The sequence below is a fragment of the Podarcis gaigeae genome, assembly GCF_964106915.1.
Source record: "Podarcis gaigeae genome assembly, chromosome: 11".
Classification (NCBI taxonomy): Eukaryota; Metazoa; Chordata; class Lepidosauria; order Squamata; family Lacertidae; genus Podarcis; species Podarcis gaigeae.
This window is the reverse complement of record NC_139687.1, coordinates 56,208,025-56,234,993: the sequence shown is the minus strand read 5'-3', so window position 1 is coordinate 56,234,993 and position 26,969 is coordinate 56,208,025. Positions and strand designations below refer to the sequence as shown.

The 26,969-nt window shown below is 44.4% G+C and overlaps 1 protein-coding gene across 5 annotated transcripts in view; it reads right to left on the bottom strand.

Moving 5' to 3' along the window:
- Positions 1 to 26,969, bottom strand: part of LOXHD1 (lipoxygenase homology PLAT domains 1) — a 195,364-nt gene that overhangs the window by 72,813 nt on the left and 95,582 nt on the right. For 3 of the 5 annotated variants that reach the window (XR_014556163.1, XM_083702543.1, XM_083702544.1), the window contains 11 exons: positions 25,776 to 25,927; positions 24,755 to 24,888; positions 21,283 to 21,428; positions 20,545 to 20,649; positions 17,385 to 17,513; positions 15,765 to 15,929; positions 13,939 to 14,120; positions 10,300 to 10,416; positions 4,939 to 5,101; positions 2,798 to 2,952; positions 1,937 to 2,146 (listed from right to left, as the gene is read on the bottom strand). Coding sequence is in view for 4 of the 5 variants with exons in the window: in XM_083702543.1 (XP_083558669.1) it covers positions 1,937 to 2,146; positions 2,798 to 2,952; positions 4,939 to 5,101; positions 10,300 to 10,416; positions 13,939 to 14,120; positions 15,765 to 15,929; positions 17,385 to 17,513; positions 20,545 to 20,649; positions 21,283 to 21,428; positions 24,755 to 24,888; positions 25,776 to 25,927 (1,658 nt within the window). In the remaining variant the exon portion in view is untranslated. The remainder of the gene's footprint in view (positions 1 to 1,936; positions 2,147 to 2,797; positions 2,953 to 4,938; positions 5,102 to 10,299; positions 10,417 to 13,938; positions 14,121 to 15,764; positions 15,930 to 17,384; positions 17,514 to 20,544; positions 20,650 to 21,282; positions 21,429 to 24,754; positions 24,889 to 25,775; positions 25,928 to 26,969) is intronic. The other 2 variants (XM_083702545.1, XM_083702546.1) reach the window with 2 other exon arrangements.

Sequence of the window (26,969 nt, the reverse complement as noted above, 5' to 3'; positions counted from 1 at the left end):
ATGCCTACTTGTGGCAGGAGAAAGGTAAGGTCCATAGGGGCTTTTCCAACCATATCATCAGAGGCCCGTTACTTGAAGTCTGGAATAGAAATAAGAACTTGATTGAAAAAGGTACGCCCTGGTGGCTCTCCCCGGTTGATATTGTCAAGATAAAAAAATTAAATATGACAGGTGAAAGGTGGACGTATGAAGACCTTCTAGTTAAAACAGAAGAGGGGTGGAAGGTTAGGTCATATGATGAGATGAAGGATAAAATTAAGGAATGGCTACACTTTCACCAAATTAATGCACTGTGGGGTGAACATAAAAAACTAGGGATGAGCGAAAAAAAATCGAGATACCAGGTGGAAATCTTAGAAAGCAATAATAAACTTCTCTCTAAAATGTATAAACAATTACTGGAATGGGACACCAAAAAGGAAGAGGTGAAGGGAGTGATGGTTAAATGGGAAAGAGATCTCGGGCACAAGGTGGAATATAACAAATGGCAAATACTTTGGAAGAAGGGTATAAAATTTACGGCATGCGCAACTCTCCGAGAAAATTTAGAGAAAATGATGTATCGCTGGTACTTGACCCCGGCAAAGCTGGGGAAGATGTACAGAAATGTCGATAATATTTGTTGGAGATGTAGAGATAAGGTAGGGACCTTCTTCCATGTTTGGTGGACTTGTGATGTGGTGAAGAGATTCTGGGGACAAATTTATGAGGAGTTGAAAAAAAAATTGAAGTATAATTTTCCTAAAATACCCGAGGCGTTTCTTTTAGGCATGATTGGCGAGGAGATAAAAAATGTAGATCAAACCTTTTTTCAATATGCCACGGCGGCGGCGAGGATTTTAATAGCGCAGAAGTGGAAATCCCCCGACATACCCTCGATTAGAGACTGGCAAGTGAGATTGTTTCAATATATAGATTTAGCGAGATTAACACAAAGAATTAGGCAACATAATACTGCAAAACTAAAAAGTGAGTGGACTAAATTTCTAAGCTACATTGAGATCAATTTGGGAATTAATAACCTAACAGCAGACGGTAATTAATACTTACGACGTTTAGAGTTATTGTCAGAATATCTGCAGAAACTGTACAAGATTATGTAACCCTAAACTGAGCTGGATGGAGGTCTATCGTTTGTAAGTGTATAAGCGTTTTTTTTCTTTTCTTTACTCTTCTCGTTTTTGATTTTGTTTTTCCCCCCTCTTTTTTCCCTCTTTTTTTCATGTTTCTTTTTTGTACCTTTATTTCACTGGTATGTGTGTGTGTTTTTTTTTAAAAAACTGTTTAATAAAGATATTTATTAAAAATAAATAAATAAATAAAAAATAAATATTTTGTTTGCAGGAACTTTTACAAAAGGAAAGAAAAGCAAGAAGAAATTTGGGCAGTTTATGTGTTCATGAACTGAAATCAGTCAAGCAAATATTACTGGCTTGCCTTTACATAGTTGTTGTTTTTAAAAACTCTTTTCCTGCTGTTTTCCCCAGAGGGGAAACCCCTCTTTAGCCCTCAATTGGAGTAAACAGCAATTCAGGCTTTCTCTGGGTTGATGTTTCCTCCGATTTAGCACTAAAGAGCAGGCTTTCCCTGGGAAAGGAGAGGAGCAAGGACAAAACCGCTCAAAGCCATCCTTTCTAGGTACGGGTCAAGCCGAAGTGTTGATGCTCCATCTGTCCACAAACAATACACAGTTAATGACTTTTTGAAACAATGTTTTGATGCTTCCATTCCATCAAAAGGAATGTTATGGTTGGAATTGTTGCCTTCTTACAACCCTGGCCGCCTCTGGTTTGGCAACTGAGCTAAAAGCGGATTGTACATCACAAACAGCCATTTCCCTTTCGTACCACATCCGAACCTTAAAATAAAAAGCCCTGTGCCTCCCAGCCTTACAAACCTCTAGGACATCGGGGCCTAAATAAATATTGTGATTTACTTTTTCAAAAAGGACGCGCTCTATCATCAGGTCCTCCTTCTTCCTCGAGAGCCAGCGTTCGCATGGAAACAGGAACAATTCTTCTGTGTTGTCATTCAGGATCTCTACTTTCTCTAGGTACCAATCCGGCCTTGGGTTTGTGTTGTCATGCCGAATGTTGATTTTGAAGACAGCGCCAAGGTCCACGGCTTGGATTGAGAATATGTCTTCCTGGGGAGAATGGAACAGAAAAAGGAACAATTCTTCAAGGTTCTGTTTGTTACGCAAGCAGAAAAGTGCAGAGTGGCTAAGATCCAAGGAGTCTGAGACTGGCCTTTTTGCACTCACACTGTGATTCCATGAGACCTGCATTTAATGTGTACCATGAGGGTATGTAACTTGTGTTTCTTTAACTAACATATTTTCCGCTCCACAAGATGCACTTTTTCCCTCTTAAAAAGTAAGGGGAAATGTGTGTGCGTCTTACAGAGCGAATGCAGGCAGGAGGCTCTGCTCAGCGCTCACTTTAAAGAGCCATGTGGAGCGTGTGTGTGGCTCTTGGGGGCTTTTCCCCAAGGAGGGAGAAGGGCAGCCCGTCAGTCTTTAAAGGTCCTCTTTAAAGGGAGCATGGCTCTTGGGGGCTTTTGGGATTCGGAATATTTTTTTCTTGTTTTCCTCCTCCAAAAACTAGGTGCGTCTTGTGGTCTGGTGCATCTTATAGAGCGAAAAATAGGGTAATTGAAGATTGTGTGTGTGTGTGGATTTTTTTTCTGGGAAGGCTGTGTGCAGGGACAGAGTTTTTCCTTACGTTTCTAGAAGCACAAAAGCTGTACTTCTCTCTTATCAAGACGTTTGATGAAGAATACTCAGTTTGATCGATACCTGTCCTCTTTCGAACTTGTTCATGTTCGTTTCAGAGCTGCTGAGTTGTCTCTCCCCTGTGTCTCCCAGGTCTCCATATATCGTCAAGAACACGCTGGCATCCGTCCCAGCGCCGAAAATATCGCCGGTGAAAACGCTAATCTTGTACGTATGAACTGGGCAGAGTGGGAGGGAGAAGATCACATTTTAATGTAGGCTTTCAGAGCACTGACATCAGTGACTAGATGAGCAGCCTTCAGCTGATCCTAGCTTGCAATCATTTATGAATGAACAAAGGAAGCTAGTTTGTAGCAGGTTAGGCCCTTGGTCCATCTAACCTTGCAATGCAATTTGGCATCCGTTCCCCACAAGGTCTCAAGGAAATCTGTTTTCCAACCCCACAACCAGACACCTTTCAATGGGAGAAGTTGAGGGTTGAACCCAGGACATTTCATGCACAAAGCAGGTGATCTACCACGGAGTTAGAAGGTGGCTAAGAAAAATACCCATTTCTCCAACTCAGTTTTAAGCTCTTTGTAAGTGTTCTGGAAAGGACAGACATGAGCGTGGTGAGTTTTTGTTGGAAAAAGCAAGGCTTGCTCAGCTATAGGCACCAGGCACATGTCAGCTGCCTTCTTTCAATACACTCCAAGTTCCAGCAACATTCCTGCAGAGTGCTAGAAAGAAATCTAAGACATAATGGGTTTTGAAAGCATTTTATTTAGTCTAGCACTCCTTCCTTCCTTCCCTCCCTCTTTCTTTTTTTAAAAAAGGGCTTGCTTGAAAGAAACAAGATTAACTGCTCCAAAAGGGGCACTTGAGGGAAAATGGAAAATCATCAATGAAGAGGATACTATTATGAACACTCATTATTCAATATTTGATTTGGCTTTAACACAGCTTGTAAGCACTTGTTTACACTGTCGTTCATGCTAAGATGGCAACCTTTCCCATCCCCTTAAGACAGTCTTTTATTTATTTACAAGATCATGGGTTGAATCTAAGACTATGGGGCTGCTGCACACACAATGCAGCAACAAACACAAACTTACCATGAGACTAAGGGCTCACACACAGCTGCCTTATGCCCTGTGCTTTCTAGGAACAGTCTGCACTTTAAAGTGCCCCCCTTTTTTTTGCACCAACAGGTTCCCTATGAAAACCCGTTCTTTAATGCTGAATCAGAAGAAATGGCAGTTCGTGTTTTCTGCAGATTCAGCAGTAAAGGGTAGGTTTCCTCAGCGAAAGTGCCAGGGCAAAGGGGGGAAAGTGCTCTGAGATGGCGCTTTAAAGCACAGACCTGTCCCTAGTAACACAGCACAGTCAAATGAGGCGGTAGAATCCTGAGCTAGCATGGATTATACCACTTTGGCCAAATGGACTGCATTTTTTGAGTGCTCCCGTGAAAAAAAATCCTGCAAAGAGTACGCATAGCTGCAATAATTACATATTATTCTGGTCTATCCCCACCTCCAATTCCATCTCCCTTTCCTTCCCCTTATACTTATTTTGTAGATCAGAGGTTCCCTAAACTTATTTGGCCAACCGCCCACTTTTATGGGGGGGGGGCGGAATACTCAGAGCTCCCACCCCCGGAAATCTACCTTCGTTAAGCAAAGTGTCAGGGTTGGCCAAAGAGGCAGGCAAGCTGGGATCCCCTTCCTGGATCTGGGTGATGCTGAAAATGGCTTCCCCAAGCCTGAGAAATCCTCTCATCTCCAGCATGACTGCCAGATCCAGGGGAGCCACTGTCGCTATCCCGCAACAGCGCCTGACCTGGTGATAAGCATCCTTACACAACAGAACGAATGGTGTTTTTTTTTCTTCTTCAATTTTTTCTTCTCTTCTCTTCTTTCTTTATGCTTCCACTGCCAGCTGATTTTTATTCAATGTGCCCCAATTGCACTCAAGGCTACTACCACCACCACCCTGGAATGTTCCAACACCCCCCAGGGGGTGATATTACCCACTTTGGGAAACATCACATTCTAGATTGTGAGTGCTTTGAGGCAAAGACCCATCCTCTTATTCTTTGCAAAATACCATGTTCACTACACATATAAATACATCCCATAGGTAAATTATACTAAATTAGCACAGCGGGGAGTGGGTTGAACTAGAGTAGGGGCTGCCAAACTCTGGTCTGGTGGGATTTGACTCACTTTCCAGCGGATCATCAATTAGTTCATCGATCTGCTTGAGCGTCCCATCTTTCAACAGTTTTTCAGTAAAGACCCTAGATGGAACCAGCTCCCTCATAATCTCGCCATCGTCTTCAGAGGTGGCCAGCCACTTCTCACAAGGAAACGTTGTTTTTTCAGAACCCTAATGTGGCAGTTGAGGGGGTGGGGAATAGCAGAGTGCAAGAAACATAAGTAGTGGAACAACGTATGTAAATACCAGCTCAGCAACCCAAATATTTGAGAAATAAACTTATGTCAGGGTTCAGCCCTACCCAGACATCTTCAGGACATAAGAAGAGCCCTTCTGGATCAGGCAAGTGGCCCATCTAGTCCAGTATTCTGTTCTCACAGTGGTCAACCAATTGCCCATGGAAAACCCTGAGCACAAGAGCATCTCTCCCTTCTGTTGTTGCCAGCAACTGGTATTCAAATCTATGGTCTCCTCAGATGAGGAACAAGGAGAGCAGGACCCTTCCCCACACTTCCTATGACCCCATCAGGTTTGAATTGGAGGTCCCCACACCAACTCTCTCAGACCACCACCCCTGATCTCAGCCAGGACCACAGGAGCAGAGGAGACCATGAAGCAGCCAGGAAGTTCAGAGCCACCAATGAAGGGCCCAACTAGCTGTGAACTTGGGAGGATGGAGAAGCACATAGGAGCACTTGGTGAAATCTGGGCTGGGCTAAGAGCCACGAAGGGGTGAAGCCTTCACCTACCAGGCTGATGTGCTGGGTTGCTGATGCAAGAGGTCTCTATCCATCCTGACCTAGGGGACCCCACTCATCAAAACAGGGATTGAGAGACTTTGTTCAGACTGAGGGCCACTTTCCATTCTGGGCAACTTTGCAGAGGCCACCTGCCAGTGGTGGGTGGGGTTAGAGGCAAAAAGTGAGTGGAGCAACTAACGTACATGTTTCCTTTGTGCAGTAGCCTGGTTTCTGGGCTCTCACATCTCTGTCCAGGCAAGCAAGGGGCACTGCCAGCTTTCAAGGACACATTCTGGACAGGCAAAATCTCAAGGAAGGTGTGAAGCAGTCCTAGTGAAGAACATGACTTGGGGAGCATCACATGAGGATCAGGGGTGTGGCTACGCCTCTTCTCTAGCCACACCCCTGATCCTCATGTGATGCTCCCCAAGTCATGTCTCCAAGGCCCAATAGAGAGGCACGAGGATGGCATTGTGTCAACAGCACTCCAAAAAGGCACCTGCAACCAGCGCCCAATGCACATTATCAATGCACATTCTTGTTTAGTCTGTAGATGCCAGGGACCAATCTATGAACTTTCTGCATGCAAACTCCACCACTGAGTTACATCTGAAGGCCAAATGAGACAGGGCATAATGCAAGGTGGGGGGTTATTGTTTTTTTAAAAAATGCAAATGTAAGTAAACACCATTCATGGGGGAATCCCACATTGCAATGCCAACTTCAGAGGAAGGGTTTTCCTTGGGACTGCAGCAAGGGAGGAGATGGTTAGACTTTCCCTCCACTTGCAGTGATCCGGATAATCATCAGTATACCCTCCCTTCCTCCAGGGATGCTGTTTGCATAACAAAACAACCTGCACCTTTTAATATGAAGAGCTACTTTGACATTAATGTCATGCCTAGTTTGTTCTCCCCGGAAAAAGCTCTTTGCTCTCAGCTGTTGGTCAGTTCTCCAGTGCCCTGTGAGCTCATGGAGAGCAGCCACAATATATAAATAAAATGTAGCATGTGAAGTCACATTTTGCAACGGAGGAGCCTATCCTCACCCCCCTGGGCTGTCAGAACCTCCTCATTGCTGTCTGTCGGTTCTCCCTGCGCAAATGAGATCCCACTGAAACGCTCCGATTTGCTTGCCCCCACCTCCCCCGATACTCAGCACAGCAGATGAAATATAATTGTAAAATTTAACTGGCACATGTTGCTGTGGCTTTAGCCCTCTGCAGCGAAGTCAGCTTGTCCTGCCCAAATGCTTTTCAATTTAATCTGACCTCATTTCCCCCCCTTGCCGCGCATAGATACGCAGAGAGGCTTCTTAGCAGTCTAATCAGGTAGCAGGGCTTTTAGCGGCTTGGCAGCCTATTGCTATCCTGTGGCAGGCCGTAATATCCTGCGGCGGATGATGGCACGATCATGCAGCACTCGGCTCTTTCCTTCCTCCTATTCCTCCTCCTCCTCCTCCTCTCCCCCTTCCCCTCTCCACGTACCCAAATCTAAAAGCTCAGCAAGAATATGTGTGGCTGCTCAGTCGCATCACCATGGCCTGCTACTACATCCCCTCCAGGCATTCTCATTAACAACATTCTCATTAACAAGGTTTCGTCAAGGGCTGGTTATGGCTACAGAAAAAAGAAAAAGGAAAAAAAACGAGGAAGCATTGGGTACAGGAAAGCCAGTCTCTGTCTGCAGGGAGCTATCCAGAGTGCTGATTCCAATCAACGCAAGCCAGGCAAAGGATTTTGACTGGCTATTTCACATCAAAACAGAAAGATCTATTATACAGTGGTACCTCGGGTTACATACGCTTCAGGTTACATACGCTTCAGGTTACAGACTCCGCTAACCCAGAAATAGTAACTCGGGTTAAGAACTTTGCTTCAGGATGAGAACAGAAATTGTACTCCGGCGGTGCGGCGGCAGCAGGAGGCCCCATTAGCTAAAGTGGTGCTTCAAGTTAAGAACAGTTTCAGGTTAAGAACAGACCTCCGGTAGGAATTAAGCACTTAACCCAAGGTACCACTGTATGTGGGGTTTTGTGTCAGCGTCGCTTGTGCAGGTTCTCTGCTATTCACTTGTGTCAACCCCCAATAACCTCCCCCCCTCCACCTCTTTCTAATGTCTCAGCAAATGAAACGGATCTCTAAAAAAATTTACTGGGGGGGGGAGAGAGAGAGAGAGAGAGAGATTACACATACTTTTGTAAACCAAGAAAATCTTTAATAAAACAGAAAGATCCAGCCATTCCTCTGCATTCTCACCTGACAACCGCCCCTCTGGTCTCTAGGCCCTATTTCCACCCAAACCACTCCTCCTGCTGCTGTCCTCAGTATCTGACTTCTCCTGCCCCTTCAATCCCCTTCGCCATCTTCCCAGAGCATCCTTTAGCTCCTTGCTGCTTCTCCACCCACAATCTGTTCTGCCCATTTCCATCCAGCTACTGCCTTGCCTGCTTCTCGGCTGCCCTGCCTCTCCTTTGGTCTCTCCACCAGGCGTCCTGCCCCACAGGCTCATGTCAGCAGGGAAAAGGGGAGCCAGGAAGGAGGCACATGAGGGAGGGACGGAGGCAGGGGTCCAATCTGCCGAGTGCAGACCAAAGCCACTTAAGAGATAGCTGCCGGTGGCTGCCTGCTTCCTCCCCAGCATGCAGGGGAAGGTTTCCTTTGTTCCTAGATGTGGCTGGATTTTGAAGAGTGTGCGCCGTTAGCACAGGAGCACCAGAAGCTAACGGCGCATAATGTGCACCAGCAAGAGCTCATTAGTTTCAGGGAGGGGAAAGCAGAGAAGCTGATGCAGTTATCTAAGAGTCCCTTGAGGATATTGCCTGCTCTCTTCCATCCTTCAAGGCAGCTCTCTGCTTCCCTGCTCAGTGTCGTCCCGTGATATAACGATACATGAAGACATTAGGAGGCAAATCCTGGGTTCGGTGCTTGGTTTGTAACACTGATGTTTGGGGAGTGAGCTGGCTGGGAGGAAATGGCAGTGGGGGGCAGGGTTCCCTTGCACAGCAGCTTCTGCTATTTTTTATCCATTTTTTTGGGTGGGGGGAGGTCCAGTCAGGTTTCAAGCTTGTAAAGAAACCTGATTTGGAGGGCAGGCTCAGGATAACCTGAGGGGCATTTGCAGGTGAATATTGGCAGCTGTCAATCTGCTCTAGCCTGTTAATTATCGCCTGAAAACAATCCATTTCAGCACTTGCATTACGTTGGCATGTGGGTACAGGTGAATGTTTTTCTGCCCACTCCCTAATTATTATTATTATTATTATTATTATTATTATTATTATTATTATTATACCCTGCCCATCTGGCTGGGTTTCCCCAGCCACTCTGGGTGGCTTCCAACAAAACACTAAAATACAATAACCTATTAAACATTAAAAGCTTCCCTAAACAGGGCTGCCTTCAGATGTCTTCTAAAAGTCTGGTAGTTGTTGTTCTCTTTGACATCTGGTGGGAGGGTGTTCCACAGGGCAGGTGCCACTACCAAGAAGGCCCTCTGCCTGGTTCCCTGTAACTTGGCTTCTTGTAGCGAAGCCAATGAGAAGCCCTCAGTGCTCTGGGATTCCTATATCCCCCAATGAACAGGAGCAAAGTCTCTGAGCATATGGGACTTTTTTAAAGGATCGTTCCAGGACCGGTGAGGGCGGAGCCGAGCTTCTGGCGAGTGTAAAAGCCCTCTTGCATTTTTGGATGAGAAAGAAGAGCTATGCTGCCGGTGCAGCTATATATCTCTTGATTTCTCCAATTTTATAGTCGGGGCACCTTGAGCAGTCCTGTTGTCTCTCAGTGTCTATGATTCTTTGCCTGACCGTAGCTTTTGCCTGGCCCAACCCCAAACTTAGAAGGGCTTGAGGGGCAAAACCCAGTTTCTGAAGGGTGTTCAGGACTGCTGTCTGCCAGCCTGACTGGAACTGGCCGCAGAGGATCAGTGGGGCTATTCCTCGGGGGAGCAGATTCAATGTCAGCCATTTGTAGATTGATGTTAGGCACTGAATACTACTATTAATAGAAAGGGAGACAAACATTTCCCTATCTACTTTCTCTACACCGTACACCTTTTTGTATCCCTTGCTGGCCTTTGCTCCAATCCCATTTTGGGTGCCTTTTTGCCCCTATTCTAATTCTACAAATATCCTTTTTGAGATGCAGAAGCCAAAATTCTACCCAGTATTCCACGATTTCTGTACTGGCAAGTTGTTGTTTTCCTACTAATCTATAACGTGGAATTCACTTTTTCCCCCCTACAGCTGCCGCACACTGGGACAATATCTTCATCAAGCTGTTCACCAGATCCCACCAAAGATCTTTTCCCTGGTCAGTCATACAAACACAAGAGGAGCCTGAAGATCAGGCCTGCGTCCGGTTCTCACAGTGGCTGGACTTATGAAAAGCCTGCAAGCAGGATTCAAGCACAAGAGCAACTCTTCCCACCTGTGGTTCCTGGTAACACCAGTTCAGATCTCATTAGTTTATAAGTGAACTTAGGATTTTTGCCACCTTCTTGGCCAAAAGGAGGTAAGGACTTGCTGCCTGCATTTTGCAACAGCTTAGGGGTCAGCCCTCTGCTCCACAAAGCAGAAAAGTTCTTTTGGAATGTGTGCATGCAGCAAAATGCTCAGCTTTCTGCTCACCTTTCCGTTGGGTAAAAGCCTTCGTATCTGCACTTTATCAAGATGCCAACCAGGATTAATCCCTGTGTCGTCATGCCCAATGCGGATCTTTTCAAGAATGTCCCCAATGTCCTCCAGCTGGAGAAATCAAGGAAGACATTTCAGGATCAACCAAAGTTTAGCAACCTCACTTCCAACACCCAATCCTATTTGATCCTTTAGCTTGTATCTTGTTTGTTCTTCATGGGATAAGAAGACGACAAATATTCTGGCAGTATCTCAAACTGCAACCATCTCAGAAAGGTGTGCTAGGTCCTAACACATTCCAGCTAGCAGAGGACTTGGCTGTAGACTGAAGCTCATGAACTTGGCCAAAACAAAACAAGAAGGCGTATATTAATGGCTGGAGCTGAAGAATTCAAGAGAGAATAATGGCCAATTTAGACTGCCCAGGGCATTCTGGGCCGTACTACAGCTAGGGTGGGGAATATGTTGTCGGACTACAACTCCCATCATTCTTAACCATTGGCCATGCCGGCTGAGGTTGATAGGAGTTGGAAGAATGGCAGGTTCAAGATGGTGGAGTATGTAGAGATGGCCAAGTTGATGGGGGAAATCTGGAATCAGTGCAACAAACTGTTTCAAAAGGACTGGAACAAATTTATATTCTACATGAAAGAAAATTGTAAACATCTAAAAACGTTTGTAGGTTCGGACTGAAATGTTTTGTCATGTAAATATAAGGAACTGATTTACCAACAATAAGGTGAAATATTAAAGAAAGATAGAAGGTAAAAAAAGAAGTGATTTTAGAAATGCTAAGAATTTAGTAAGATGTATGGAAGTCGGAAAGAGGGCAGGAAGGAGGTCGATGCTCTGTTAGAGCAATGTTTTGGTATATGGAATTATGTAACAAAATGTGAATATGATAAAAATGGAAAACTTAATAAAAATCATTATGGGGAAAAAAGAGAGAATGATAGGAGCTGAAGTCAGACATGTGAAGGGCTACAGGCTCTTCATCCCCGTTGCAGAATTTAATGAGTAATAATTCAGGCAAAATGCCAAGCTAAAATCTGACCCCATCTTTCCAGCATGTCTCCTACAGGGGAGAAAGGGTGAGGGGGACTGAGCAGAGCAGACCTTCTCCTTCTCCATCTCTTGCCTTTTCTTGAAGGTGGGATGTTTAAGGTGTTTGTGCCCTGCTTTGCACTAGAGCAGGTATCCCCAAGCTCGGCCCTCCAGCTGTTTTAGGACTACAACTCCCATCATCCCTAGCTAACACAGAGGACCTTACGGTCTTCAAACAAAAACATCTTGGAGGACCTGGGCCAAAGGGAGGTTAGGTTGGCCACAACCAGAGCCAGGGCTTTTTCGGCTGTGGCTCCAATCTGGTGGAACGCTCTGTCACAAGAGACTAGGGCCCTGCAGGACTTGACATCTTTTTTGCAGGGCCTGCAAGATGGAGCTGTTCCACCAGGCCTTTGGCCAGGGCACAGCCTGACCCCCTCCTTTGGCAATCCTCACAGAACTCTAGCCCAATGGTTGCCATTAATCTGATTTGAACTGATTTTATAATGAAATGATTTTAGAATGTTGTATCATTTTACTGTTGTTAGCCACTCTGAGGGCGGGATATAAATAAATTATTATTATTATTATTTATTATTATTATTAACAGGACCAGTGGTCAGGGATGATGGGAATTGTAGTACCAAAACATCTGGAGGGCCGAGTTTGGAAATGCCTGCACTAGAGCTTCCATTTCTGGTTTCTAATAATAAAATAATGATTTTTTAAAAAAAAATTATATCCCGCCCATCCTGCTGGGTTTCCCCAGCCACTCTGGGTGACTTACAACCTATATAAAAACACAACAAAGCATCAAACAAAATATCCTTTACGAGCAACAAACACATCAATAAATCAATAGTAACAACAACAATAGCAATAGCAAATGCTTGAAACTGGGGTAGATCCACGAGTTTGCAAAATTATCCATTTCAGGTGACAGGGTTTACACCAACATTCTCCAGACCAACTGAGTGCTATCCATCTCTTGTTTTGAATAAAAATGATTAAAATCTCTATTTATCTGAAAAGCATTTAACATTAGAAGGAGAGCAATTATTCTCTCCCCCCCCCTTCTGCTCATGCCAAATAAATTGCTTTCCTTTGTAAAGGAAATGCCACGTGTGCTTTTAAAGACAGGCATGGAAGAAGCCAACAAAAAACAACAACAAAATGGTATATTTATTCAAGCACTTTCCACATTGCCATCAAATCACCTCCTCAAAGTGTGGCTGATAACACTTTCTTAAATGCTTTCAGGATGCTATCTGCAGAATACAAAGCAGATCCAGCAGTAAAACTACGACTTCTTTTTTCTTTTCTTTTCTTTTTAAAAAGGCATTTCACAGCCCTTGGATGATCAGGAATCCCGGAATTGTTTTCAAGGTCTATTGAACTTATTACAGATTCTCAGAAGTAGTTGACAGCATGCAACATTTTGCTCCTACTCCCCTCTCCCCACTCACTAGCTGTCTTCTGCCAGTATAAAACATCAACCTCAAAACATGTAAAAATAAGATTTAGGAACAGTTTTGCGTTCATCCAAAGGAATTCTAAAGTGCTCAAGGCCATGCGAGGATCAAACAGGAAAGAATTAACGGCATAAATATTTGATCCCTCAGTAAAAAAACAAAACAAAACAAAATCTGGATAAAAGAGCAGTTGGCCTAGATGTCTATTTTATTTCATCTTTAGCTTTCGAATGCCACAAAGGTGGAATGTACTGCAAGCAATTCAGGGGATGTGTTGCTTTTGTTCGCAAATGAATTTACTGGAATCAATTCTGCAATACTTTTCCATGTTTGTACACTTCTTCTCCACATTCATGGATAGAACCACAGAGCCTAGGGCTTGCTGATCAGAAGGTCGGCGGTTTGAATCCCCACGACAGGGTGAGCTCTGTCCCTGCTCTGTCCCTGCTCCTGCCAACCTAGCAGTTCGAAAGCATGTCAAAGTGCAAGTAGATAAATAGGTACCGCTCCGGCAGGAAGGTAAACGGCGTTTCCATGCACTGCTGTGGTTCACCAGAAGCGGCTTAGTCATGCTGGCCACATGACCCAGAAGTTGTATGCCAGCTCCCTCGGCCAATAAAGCGAGATGAGCGCCACAACCCCAGAGTCGGCCACGACTGGACCTAATGGTCAGGGGTCCCTTTACCTTTTAATTCACCTCTTTGCCATGGAAAGAGTGTAGGGCTTTTGACCTAGAGCCATTACGCTTCTCTCCTTCCCTCCCCAAAAAATCCAAATTAGCTAGAGGAGGGGGAAAGAGGTTTTATGCAATGAGGCTCTCCTGTTAGTGCAAGGATGTGTCTGCTTGTGCATGCTCCCTGCCCCCAAATCACCAGACGGTTGTGGGGGAGAAAACCATAACTGATTTGATAGTGTGGGGAGGATATTCAATTGCACAGGTGGAAGTCCTTGTGATAATGTGATGACTTTGTTGGATACAACCCATGAATACTGCAAATTATTAAGTAAATGTATGTAAATGTAATTGACAGGATAATTCTGAGAGCAAAGGATGAGTCATCAGATCTTGAAATTTGGACCGCAGGAAGGCAAACAGCTACGGCATCTTTTAGGTTACCTCCACAATGAACTGATTCACGGTGTTCCTCTCAAAGAACATTCTTCGCTCCCTCTTGTTTTGGCACAAGGATTTCTGGCGAGTGCAAACCCCGTCAGCTCCATACAGGACAATGAAGACGTCGGCATCAGTCCCAGCTCCAAAAATATCACTTGTGTAAACAGTGACCTCGTAGGGAACAACTGCACCAGGCGAGGAAGAAGGTAAACAGCGGGCAAAATGAGTTGTCATTGTTAAATGTATGACCCACCATCATTTTCCAGAATTAAAAACTATTTTTAAAATGTTTAATGCATTTTATTGTAATATTTAATTTGTTTTATCTATAGTTTTACTTGTACACTGCTAGGAAAGCCTTTTTATTGTGGTTTATAAATTTTTCAGATAAATGAATTTCTGCATATCAAAATGTACTTCATCTTTTTTAAACCTCTCTCCTAACAGTGTACAGTGGTACCTCGGGTTAAGTACTTAATTTGTTCTGGAGGTCCGTTCTTAACCTGAAACTGTTCTTAACCTGAAGCACCACTTTAGCTAATGAGGCCTGCTGCTGCCACCGGGCCACCGGAGCACGATTTCTGTTCTCATCCTGAAGCAAAGTTCTTAACCTGAAGCACTATTTTTGGGTTAGCAGAGACTGTAACCTGAAGCGTATGTAACCTGAGGTACCACTGTAGTCTTCTGCATGTCTTTTTTTATGAAATCATTTTTATTTTATTTCACAAATATAAAATTATAACAACCCAAATGCTTATCCATATACAGAGGTTACTCTGAATCTCAAGACTCCCCTCCCCACGGGTCCTATTGTCAACATTTACAACTGCATATTATTCTACAATCTGTATTTTATATCAATCCATATTGTCTATAATATTTGTTACAAGTGAGATTAAAATCTTGCCAGTGTTTTCATCTGCTTGCAACGGTCTCTTAAATAAATTACACATTTCCCCCCTTCTTTTTAAAAGTTGTTGTCCTCTCGGTTCCTGAGCTTTCCAGTCAGCTTTGCCATTTCTGCATAGTCCATCAGCTTAGCTTGCCATTCTTCCCTGGCAGGGCAGAATTGTTGTTGTTGTTCAGTCATTTAGTTGTGTCCGACTCTTTGTGACCCCATGGACCAGAGCAGCCAGGCACTCCTGTCTTCCACTGCCTCCCGCAGTTTGGTCAGACTCATGCTGGTAGCTTCGAGAACATTGTCCAGCCATCTCATCCTGTGTCCCCTTCTCCTTGTGCCCTCCATCTTTCCCAACATCAGGGTCTTTTCCAGGGAGTCTTCTCTTCTCATGAGGTGGCCAAAGTATTGGAGCCTCAGCTTCAGAATCTGTCCTTCCAGTGAGCACTCAGGGCTGAATGCCTTCAGAATGGAGAGGTTTGATCTTCTTGCAGTCCATGGGACTCTCAAGAGTCTCCTCCAGCACCATAATTCAAAAGCATCCATTCTTCGGTGATCAGCCTTCTTTATGATCCAGCTCTCACTTCCATACCTCACTGCTGGGAAAACCAGAGCTTTAACTATACGGACCTTTGTTGGCAAGGTGATGTCTCTGCTTTTTAAGATGCTGTCTAGGTTTGTCATTGCTTTTCTCCCAAGAAGCAGGCGTCTTTTAATTAGAAACTCTTAAAACATACGACATTCCCAATAATAGGAAGGGTCCTGAAAACACACCTCTCTTGTCTCAAAGGCCAGAGTGAAGAGGTTCATCGTGAAGAAGCCAGACACACCTCTGCAGGGACATAATTCCACAACCTAGGGGATTCCACACAATTTTTTTAAAAAATCATTTAAAAACACACCAAATATTCTGGCAAGCAACACTACTCACATGGGACATATGTCCTGGTCTGTAGGGTTGCAGGGAAGAGAACTCTTTCAATGGCTCCATCATCTTCTGATTTATCCAGCCAACGGCCACAAGGGAACACAAGACACAGCCCCAGGCATGGGGCATCCACTTCTACCCATTCCAAGAACCAACCTTGAGCTTTACCTGCAGAGAAACAGGAGACAGTATTCCAGGTGTGGTCTGATCACACAGTACTATGACCTCCCTTGATCTGTATATTTTACTTCTGTTGATGCAGCCTAGAAGGGCATTAGCTTTTTTTTGCTGTTGCATCACACGGTTGACCCATGTTAAGCTTGTGGTTTACGAAGACCCCTAGATCCTTTCCACATGAATGACTGGCAAGACAGGTGTCCCCTTCGCTTCACTTGTCTGTGGTGCAACCTGGGAATTAGGGAAATATTCCTAAGTTTAAAGAGCTCTGTGCTGTTAGGAATCATGGCCACTGGTCCCATCACCTCCTGGCAAATTGATGCTTTTGAATGGTGTGCTCTGGTCCATGGGGTCACAAAGAGTCGGACACGACTAAACGACTAAACAACACAATGCTGTTAGGAAAACATTCTTTAAGAAACAGATAAAAGTTCCTGGAAGCTTTAAAGAGGGTTCCAGAATTTTCTTTAGTGAGTCGCAGTGGCACTCGAGGCTTGATTGGTGTCAGCCGGTGGTGCAAATAAAGGGAGGAAGTTGCAGGCTGAAATTTCCTCACGAGGAAAGCACACATGCACACGCTGTCAGCACGCACGCTGACAACAAGGTTGGAAGTAAGACAATGTGTGCTGCTGATACTGTGAGTGTTGCTATGTTAATTACTGGACTGAGATTATACCGTGCTGGAGAGATTGAGAAGGAATATACTGTATTTTTCGCCCCATAAGACACACTTTTTTCCTCCTATAAAGTAAGGGGAAATGTGAGTGCGTCTTATGGAGGGAATGGCGCTGCGCAGATAGGGAGAACTGCGCAGCGCCCCTTCAGTGACGTGCCTGTCCTGCCTCTTCGGGCAGAGGGAGCCTTCATCCCGCTGCCCTGAAGAGGCTTGGTGCGGTTATCCCAGAAGCCAGAACAGCCACACGGTATCCCAGAAGCCAGATCCCTCTTGCTGTTCTGGCTTCTGGGATTCAAAATATTTTTTTTCTTGTTTTCCTCCCCCCAAAACTAGGTGCGTCTTATCATCTGGTGCGTCCTATACAGCGAAAAATATGGTAAATAGCTTGTATATAATAGTAACAGAAATGCTTGTGCAACCAGTCAACCAATAAAGAAGCTCTTGACTGTGAATTTGAGTAGGACTCCTGTTCTTGTCCTCTGCCTCCAGGGAAAACTCTGCTACAAACAGTAAAAAGTGGTTTTACCAAGGTGCCACCACACTAGCAGAGACGTGCAGTGGAAGTGTGTGGGTGGTAACCTCCAAAATATGCAAATTAGGAAAGGTGATGAACCATCATATTTATGGCTGAAGGAAGCCCCCGTGATCATGTAAGCTTGGGACCCACCCTAGAAGTTGTCTCAGGGTCAAGTTGACCTGTGTCACCAATTAATTGAATGATAATTCTCTAGAGCTCGTTTGAGCAATTTTGTACATTCAAGCCAACATACCTGTGTTATCATGGCCAATCTTAATTTTTTTTAGGTCTCCGAGGTCCACACATTCCACCGTGAACACATCAATCTTTCCTCGCTCGAATTTGTTCTTGTTCGTCTTAGAAGCCTTCAGGCCAATCGTCCCTGTTTTGTTTTAATTCACAGAGGGAGGTGGAAAGGAAAGGATTATTATGATTATTTATTGAATTTATATCCCACCCTAAACCCAGAGGTCTCAGGGCAGTTCACAGAAAAGATCAAAATAAAAACAACAATGCAATAACACTCCTCCTTCCCCCCCAAAGAGCCACATTTTAAAAGGGCACCAGCGGTTGATGTTATCTGGGCATATGCCAAAGCAGTAGCCACTTGGCATCCTTGTTGAGTCATTGAACCTCTACTCAGTATTGATCCAGAGTATATTCCAATGTATAGTTAGCAGAGCAAAATCTTAAATACATTGCAGGATTCCCAAAAAATAGACCAGAGGCCATTGTTTTTCATCCAGCAGAGCTTTACTGCTACTGAAGGCAAATGAGCATAATGGTCACACTTAGCTGGTGACAACCCTTTGTCTTTAGGGATTTGGAAGAGAAGATGGGAAACCCTGTTCCAAATCAACCTTCTTCTCTCCCTCAGGGCCATCTGCCATTAACTGCCCTGTGGGAAAGATCCTGATAACTTGTTATATGCTTTATTGTTTATTTAGTTTATTTTTATCTTGTGAACCACCCTGAGATCCTTCAGATGATGGGTGGTATATAAATTTTATAAATAGTAATAGTAATAAGAATAAGAATAAGTGTTTGTGTGTATGTTTAGATGTATTTGGATGTTACTTGTAAATTTTCTTGGAAGGATTTGTATCCTGAAAGGCAGGATATAATTTGGATGAATAAATGCTTTGGAGGTAAAATCATTCCTTGTCCCATTATTTTTACGTAACAAAATTTGATGCACCACTTGATCAGAAGGAAAATTACAAAAATATAAAATCAAACATTAAAATTATTGATTGAAAGAACAGTTAGAACAGCAGAGACAGATGGATGCCAACAAAAGAACAGGTATTTTAAAACACGCAAGAGATAATCAAAACTGACAGTAGCTAAAAAGGAAATAAATGGTATGTCAACATTCTACATTTCTGGACAGACTGGCCTAAACAAAAAGGTTTTAAGGAGATGCCGAAAAAGAGTACAGCGAAGACACCTGCCTGATGTCAACACCTGCACCTGATATCTCACCTGCCCCTATTCTGACCAATCGTAGGACTGGAGGTCTTGAGAGAGTACTTGATGCAATTATACTACTGCTAGCAAATGCAGTCACTGCAATTAGTAGGTCACTCCCTTTGACTGGGGTCGAAAGATTTTCACAATTGTTTTAAAAAAGCAACAACAACCATCCACAGAAATGATGAGAAGAATCATGCTTTAAAATGAAACCTGTGAAAGTGGAATTTGACTGATCTGTCCATCCCTAATTCAGTCAGATCTGGTGCATTTCAGAACATGAACTGCACTTAATACTGTGTAATGGAACTGCAAAAAGGAATCTCAAGAGACTCCAGGTGAAGACCCAAAGAAGGCCTGGACACACACAACAGCTCAAAAGTTTATACAGTGGTAAAGGTAAAGGGACCCCTGACCATTAGGTTCAGTCGTGCCCGACTCTGGGGTTGCGGTGCTCATCTCGCTTTATTGGCCGAGGGAGCCGGCGTACAGCTTCTGGGTCATGTCGCCAGCATTACTAAGCTGCTTCTGGAGAACCAGAGCAGCGCACACAAACGTCGTTTACCTTCCCACCGGAGTGGTACCTATTTATCTACTTGCACTTTGACGTGCTTTCAAACAGCTAGGTTGGCAGGAGCAGGGACTGAGCAACGGGAGCTCACCCCGTTGCGGGGATTCGAACCGCCGACCTTCTGATCGGCAAGTCCTAGGCTCTGTGGTTTAACCCACAGTGCCACCCGCATCCCTTCTACAGTGGTACCTCGGATTAAGAACTTAATTCGTTCCAGAGATCCGTTCTTAACCTGAAACTGTTCTTAACCTGAGGTACCACTTTAGCTAATGGGGACTCCCACTGCCGCCACGCCACCACCATGCTATTTCTGTTCTCATCCTGAAGCAAAGTTCTTAACCTGAGGTACTATTTCTGGGTTAGCGGAGTCTGTAACCTGAAGCATCTGTAACCCAAGGTACCACTGTAGTTCATCTATCCATGGCAAGACAAGAAACTCCAATCTGATTTGGCTGCCCCAGTGAGAAAACAATTTTGCCATGAGACGATGAAAAAGCATTTGCTGGAAGAGTAGCTAAACCTTCCATGCCAATTCTCTTGAGCCCTGGCAGTCAGTTATATGAATGGCAAAGCCACTTCCGACCACGGGAGGAGGTGGTGTTGCGGGGCATCACACCCCCAACACGCACGCGGAGGCTGGCCCCCAGCCCCACGCGATCTGGGAAATCCTTGGCCGCGTCATCCCCTTGGCCCAGTGGGTGTGGCTTGCCTCATTTAAGGCAAGCGCGGCCAGGAATCTCCCTCTTTGGCCGCTCAGCAGCGTTTGTTTCCCACCCGCCCGCCCTTCAAGGTTCCTCTTTTGACCTTGCTATGGACCTCGGTTGGTCGCCATTAAGGGGCCTGGTAGGAATTTTTTCCACTTGGCAAATTGGCACCAGGCATTTGGTTTTTCGCCTATCTCATAGCAAATCGTCACAACTTTCTCGGCTTTGGCGGTTAGTCACTGGTATGGGTATTGTTATGTAGATGTATGGGGGGGAGAGCGCCATTACCTCCCCCAGATATTGAAGGGTAGTCTGGTAAAGGATTCTGGGGGGTGTGGCCCTGTCCAAAGCCTATGGAGGACAAGGCACGCCCCCGAGCGGTGACCCCAGGGGAGTTCCTAGTTGATGTGCATCAGCAGGGCTCCCCTGCTGGTGTTAACCCTTCCCGGTCTTCAAGCAAGCAGGCTGAAGCCGGATAGTTGATAGGACCAATGCCTAAGCCAATACCACTCATCACCTGTAACCAGTAAAGTTGTGGCCTAATTTTAGCCCATTAACCTAAATTACTGTGTCCTGTGTCTTTATTTCTACTGGTGGGTGGCGGAATCTTGCCACGCAACCAGCACCCCACCATCTCGCCCTGGAGCTGGGCTTTTTGCTCCCACCTGTATCATCTTTGGTGCCATAAAGGACGATGAAGACATTGGCGTCTGTCCCACCACGTTTCTTGTCCCCAGTTTTCACAGTCACGGTAAAGGTCGTGGATTGAGCTGTCGAGAAGAAAAATCTCCATTGGCAAGGGCTGACTTCCAAGCTATGGTGAATTTCATGCCCTCTCTTATCCCTTCACACACACAGGACTATTCTATGGAGTGAGTTAGCCACTGAATAGAAGTGATCCAAGACCCGAAGTAGAGTCATACTTCTAGGACAGGGACACAGGACCTTTTTCACCCCGAGGGCCACATTCCCCTCTGTGCAACCTGTTGGAGGCCACATGCCAATAGTGGGCGGGGCAAGAGGCAAAAGTGAGCTAAACAACACATGTTTACATTTGTAATTTTTTAAAAAAATATTCATAGGCTGCCCATCTGACTGGGTTGCCTCAGTCACTCAGGGAGGCTTCCGACAAAATATTAAAAACACAAGAAAACATCAACCATTAAAGATTTGCCTTCAGGTGTCTTCATTTGTCCAGTCAGCTAGTTTTTAAGCCCACACAATTCTGTCGTCTATCCAAGGAAGGAAGAGGTGTTCAAGCAGAGTTCAAGGACTCATTCCAGCCAAGCAAAAACACTCAAGAGGGATGCAAAGCCTCTCCTCATTTCTGGTCCTCATTTCTCCTCATTCCTCATTCTCAGCCTTTGGGATGCAGAAGCAATTGTAAAGAGCCGGTGGCAAACCTTTCTGTTCCAGGCCGAGTGTTGCAAGAGACCCAGAATCGTCGGTATCCTTCAGCACAAAGGCTTCGTCCACTGGGACCAGCTCTCTGGCAACCTGACCGTCATCTTCTTCCACTGCCAGCCACCTCTGGCATGGGAAATAATAACTGCAAGAACAGCACAGTTTAGCAATCTCCCCTTGCTCACCTCCAGACTGAAATCCTACTCTAAAGGCCTAGGCAATATGTGTTAGAATTCCTGCTCCGTGATTGCAGTCATGGGGTTGTTGTCTTTCACATGACGGTGTATGTTTTGACTCCACAGAGTGGGGAGTGACGGAGACAGGATGTTTGTGTTACTGTGTTCCGTGAAGTGGGACTACTGTCCTTTCTTCTTTTTCTCTTTGCTGTCTAATGCTAGAGAGAGAGGGAGCCATGTTGCAGTGCTCCGTGTGTGTTTATATGTAAATAAAGGAGATTAGCCAAAATGCTGAGATACAGAGGTCTGTCACGCAAGATGTGCAAACTCTGCAGATCCCTAAGTGTGCCAGTGTCTGTTGGCATCAGTCGCTGTGATGTTCAGGCTGAAGAAAGCTTAAGAAGCTCCCGAACGATTGACCAGGAGGGAGGGAACAGGCCAGTCGGGCATGTGTCTCTGCCAGGGTCCTACTCGAATGTAGGCTGAACTCCTGAAAATATGCTGGCTCCATATCCCATGCCCTTACGGACAGGTGCTCCCCGCAACCTTCTATTTTAGCACAAGTTGCCAGAACAAGGGGGTCAGTGAGGGAGCTTTCCTAGTCCACATCTGGGGCCCTACACCTGCAATTTGCCTAGGGGGGAAACTCTGTCACACTCTTCAATTATTTCCCCCCTTATGTAAATTGCAGGCAGGAGTTCAGATTGCCACCCATCGCAGGGGCAAATGATTAAAGCCATTTTATTCACCTTCATGCTAGGATCCAGATCCGACAATTTGTGATCAATCCGCCCTGTTCCCTCTGCACTTAAGAGTAAAGATTTGTAGCTAATTATATATTTTGTTGCACTTTGCAAAATATGAGCAAGCCAGGGCTGAACTGATATTACCCTTGCTGGTATCTTTCCCGGGAAAATCAGAGGCTCACTATGTCAGGTTCCTATGGGAAGACCGGACAAATGCTAGAACATTAGCAGTGGTCAAGTTTTTATCGGTGGTTGCAAGAACCAATGATCCCTATATTCTGAACGAAATGCTTGTTTAACCTGGAGGTAGGCTGTATGAATTGTGTATTGCTTTGTAACAATTTGTTGGGTCTCTGGACCATAATAAAGGTTGATGATGAATTATGTACTGTATTCTCCAGCTTGACCTTAAAGGGGCAGTTCAGTAGGACAGTAGACCAAGAAATTGTAGAATTGTAGAAATGGAAGGGACCACAAAGATCATCAACTTCAATTCCCTGCAATTCAGGGATCTTTTGCCCAGTGTGGGGCTTCAGTTGTATATAGTTAAACCAAGTTATTTTACTTCCTGTTAGAGCTTCTTTTATTTGTTCTTTGCTCCTCATTTTCTCCACCCATTCCTTTATTTTAAGCATTTTCTTCTATTTCACTTTTTTTTCAATTCCATTTTTAAAATTTACTGGGAAGTCTTCTATCATCACCGCCAGAGTTAGTGAGAAATTTACTGGTATCAATTTTCCTTTATATATCGCCCATATCTCAATGATGATTTTTAATAAGGGATTTTCAATATTCTGCCACCATTCCCTATTTAGTTTGATCAAAATTTATATATTCACTAACTTCTCCCTCATTTCCTGTCTACCACTCTCTAACCATTCTAAATCTCATTGTTCTGTTATCCAGTCTATGGTATATCTTAATCGATTTGCTATATAACTTTATGTTGGGGAGACACTGTCCACCTGTTTTCTGGGGTTTATACCATCTTTTATTAATCCTAGGTTTCTTATCCCCATTACAAAATTTATTACTCATACTTTGCCAACCCTTTATCTCTGTCTCTGATCTCTTAATTGGTAACATTCTAAATAAAAAAAAAATTTTACTTCCAATCTTTGCCTATGACAGTATTACCTTAAGTATCCAGGAAATCTTAGCTACGCAGCTTTTGTTGTTGTTGATAATCTTAACAACCATTTTAGAATATATACAGTGGTACCTTGGTTCTCAAATGGCCTAGTTGCCGAACAAATCGGCTTCCGAACACCAAGAACCTGGAAGTAAGTTTTTGGACATTTTTTGGAAGCCAAATGTCCAACCCTATTTCTGCTTGAGTGCAGGAAGCTCCTGCAGCCAATCGGAAGCCGTGCCTTGGTTTTTAAACAGTTTCAGGAGTGGAACAAACTTTTGGAATGGATTAAGTTTGAGAACCAAGGTACCACTGTATAACATTAATAAATGCCCTCATATCAAAAGCTCTGGCCAGCAGCTTGCTTTCTTGTATAGCCATTTTGAGAAAGGAGGTGGGCTGGTTTCAAACCCCACACTACCTGATCTGACCTTCAGGCATGTATCATTCTTGAAGATGCTGCTTTGCCCAAACCTCTTTTGACCCTGGGTTTTGGGGGAAGGCAAATGGGACCTGCCAGGAGGTTAGATATTGTATAGGGGCATCACAGAACAAAGGCAACCCAGTCTTGTACTGAAATTCTCTGTGGGAGGGAGTGAGACTGCAGTCCCATATCCACTTATTTGCTAGTAACTCCCATTGAATTTGTCAAGGCTTGAAGTCTTTCTATTAGGTATTTTAAGCCAAGATATACCAAAAGAAAAGAGGACTTTATTTATGTATGCCACTCCAGCAGCGAGAATGTTGATCGCACAAAATTGGAAGACTGGAGAAATACCAACTAAAGAACAATGGCAAGAGAAGTTGATGAACTATGCAGAACTGGCAAAAATGACAGACAGATTAAGAGAAAAAGACAACAGTGACTTTGAAAAGGAATGGGAACCATTTATATTATACTTGCAGAAACAAAGAAAGTCTATAGACTTGATGGCAGGATTTAAATAAACATTCACATTGTTAGTATTAGAAAATGTGTAGAAGATAGAGAGGTAATATGGTGTAATCATTGTTATTTTTATGTTTTTAGGTTTGATGTTATTGTATAAATATGTTATTAGTAGCTTTTTCTTTTAAGAGGCAGCAAAATGGGTGAAAGGAGAAACAAACCAGAAGTGGAAATTGGGGGAAGCCAAAAAGAATTCGTCGCTTGGTATAAATGTTTAGGGCTACACTGTAGAACACCCAAGGGTACCACTACCCCAGCAAAGGAGGACCCCATTGTTGAAATCCCCCTTTAGGTTGTTCTGTGTAGTGTTTATCCTAACAACAACTCTATGCCTTGTTTCACTTATGCAATTCTTGGGCATTTAGGTTATATATACAACTGGAGTTGCAAATTAATTTCAATTGCCCTGTGAATTGGTCAGGACCCAGAATGTTGTCTTAGCTGAGGGACAGTCATTGATCCGCTCACGTGATGTCCTCGTTGGTGTCAATGACCTCGATCCTCTCCAGGAACCAAGCTGGATTGCTTCCGGTGTTATCGTGACGGATGCGTACCTTCTTGAGCTCTCCCAGATCAATGGCTGGAACAGTGAATACGTCCACCTGCAAAGCAGCGAGAGAGAGAGCGCCCCTGGAGTTCGCCGTTTACCTTCCCACCTATTTATCTACTTGCACTTTGACATGCTTTTGAGCTGCTAGGTTGGCAGGAGCAGGGACCGAGCAACGGGAGCTCACCCCATTGCGGGGATTCGAACCGCCGACCTTCTGATCAGTGAGTCCTAGGCTTTGCCACCCGCATCCCAGGACATGTATTATTATTATTATTATTATTATTATTATTATTATTATTTAGATACCATCCTTCATTACAAGATTTCAGGGCAGTTCACAGGATAAAAATACCAGGGAGAAAACCAAAGAAATTGTTAAAACAAAACAATAACACCCCCTCCCACAAACACATTTAAAAGGCTGTAGAATATTAATCAGCCTTATAAAACCTTTTTTCTTTTTCTTTTTTTACAAACCTCTCAGTTTAAGGTAGGTTCACATTTGCAGTCAAACTGTTGCACCCAACTCTGCTTGTTTAATGGTCTGTTGCAAGTGCCCAACAGATAAATTGGATGCAATGTTACATGCACCGTCCAGTGCATTTATCGTGCATGATTTTAAAAAATACAAATAGCAGCTGATGGAGGGAGCTGATAATTATCAGGGTTGCAGGAGGAAGGGATGGAGGAGCTTAACTCATTTCTTTCCTGCTGAGATCCTAAGGGAGGGAAACTGCCTCCCTGTACGGGGGAGAAAGTTCTCATTGGGAACAAATCTGTAGAAGCTGTAAATCTGAAATATTACTCCAGGGCTGTTGTTTGGTGATGTGCTACAATTGAGAAGAGCAGAATGTCATGTTTATCTCTTGCCTCTTTTTGGAGTGCCGGATTAGCTGGGCGTGTGACCTGCATCTAGGCACCAAGTTCTCATGTTCTTACCTGGTTCTTCTCAAATTTGTTGAGGTGATCTGAGCGCTTCAGGTGCCTCTCTCCGGTGTCTCCTCTTTCACCATAGATGCTCAGGTAAACGTTAGCATCCGTTCCGGCGCCCCACACGCCCCCAGTGATGACATTGACTTCATACAAGTTTGCTGGGGGAAAGAAGCCATAAATCTGTATTCAGATTCTGAGAGGACTCATTGTTTTCCTTTCTGTAAACATGTTTTGCTTAGGCTTAGCTTCTGTTATTCACTGAAGGGTTCTGGTGAGTCAATAATAATAATAATAATAATAATAATAATTTATTATGTATAGCCTGCCCATCTGGCTGGGTTTCCCCAGCCACTCTGGGTGACTCCCAACCGAATATTAAAAACACAATACAGCATTAAAAACTTCCCTGAACAGGGAATTCCTCCAGGAGGGAGTTCAGGACTCTTCTCATCACAGGGTACCCACACTTACTGTTTGTTTTAATAGGGTACGAGAGCTGGGGGCGGGGAATTCACATCTGACAACCAATGCGGCCCTTTGGTCTCAGGTGTCAGGAAAGTGCCCCCCCAGAGCACAGGGGAAGAGTGAGACTCAGAAATCCAACTAAGTGGATGAGGGACTGACTCTGCAGATGAGAGCTGGCTAACAGAGTTGAGAAAGGACAGTTCGACCTCCCTTCCTGGGGAAGACTCTGTTAGTTCTCAAGAAGAGGAAGAGTTGGAAGGCAGCCAGAGCGCTGCTACGCAACCAGCAGATAAGCAGAGGTCTGAGACTGTCAAATGACAGTGGGGAGGGTGAAGGCCAGCCTCTCAGTCCCCGTTCTAGGAGACTGGATAAGATCAGATGGCAATGGAAGGGCAAGAGGGGAAAGACGGGAGTTTGGTGTCCTTCCTGCTGTGGGAGGGGCGAAAATTCAGACTGACCAACTATCGTCAATGCGAGCAGGTGAGAAGCAGTGCTCTGGATGTGTCTTTTTGTAAATAAACGTACATAAAACTACCAGAGAGTCATTACTTCTTATTGGGACTTGCTTGCCTTCCAGAGATCATTACACTAGATAGTACAGGGGTGCACAAGTCTAAAATGCCCAGGATACAAATTTTCATGGCCCTCCAGTAGCTATTGTGGCTCATTCACCAGAAGTAATGTATTTGGGGTTAACTCTGGAAGTGTCTACTTGATTGTATCTATGGAAGATGG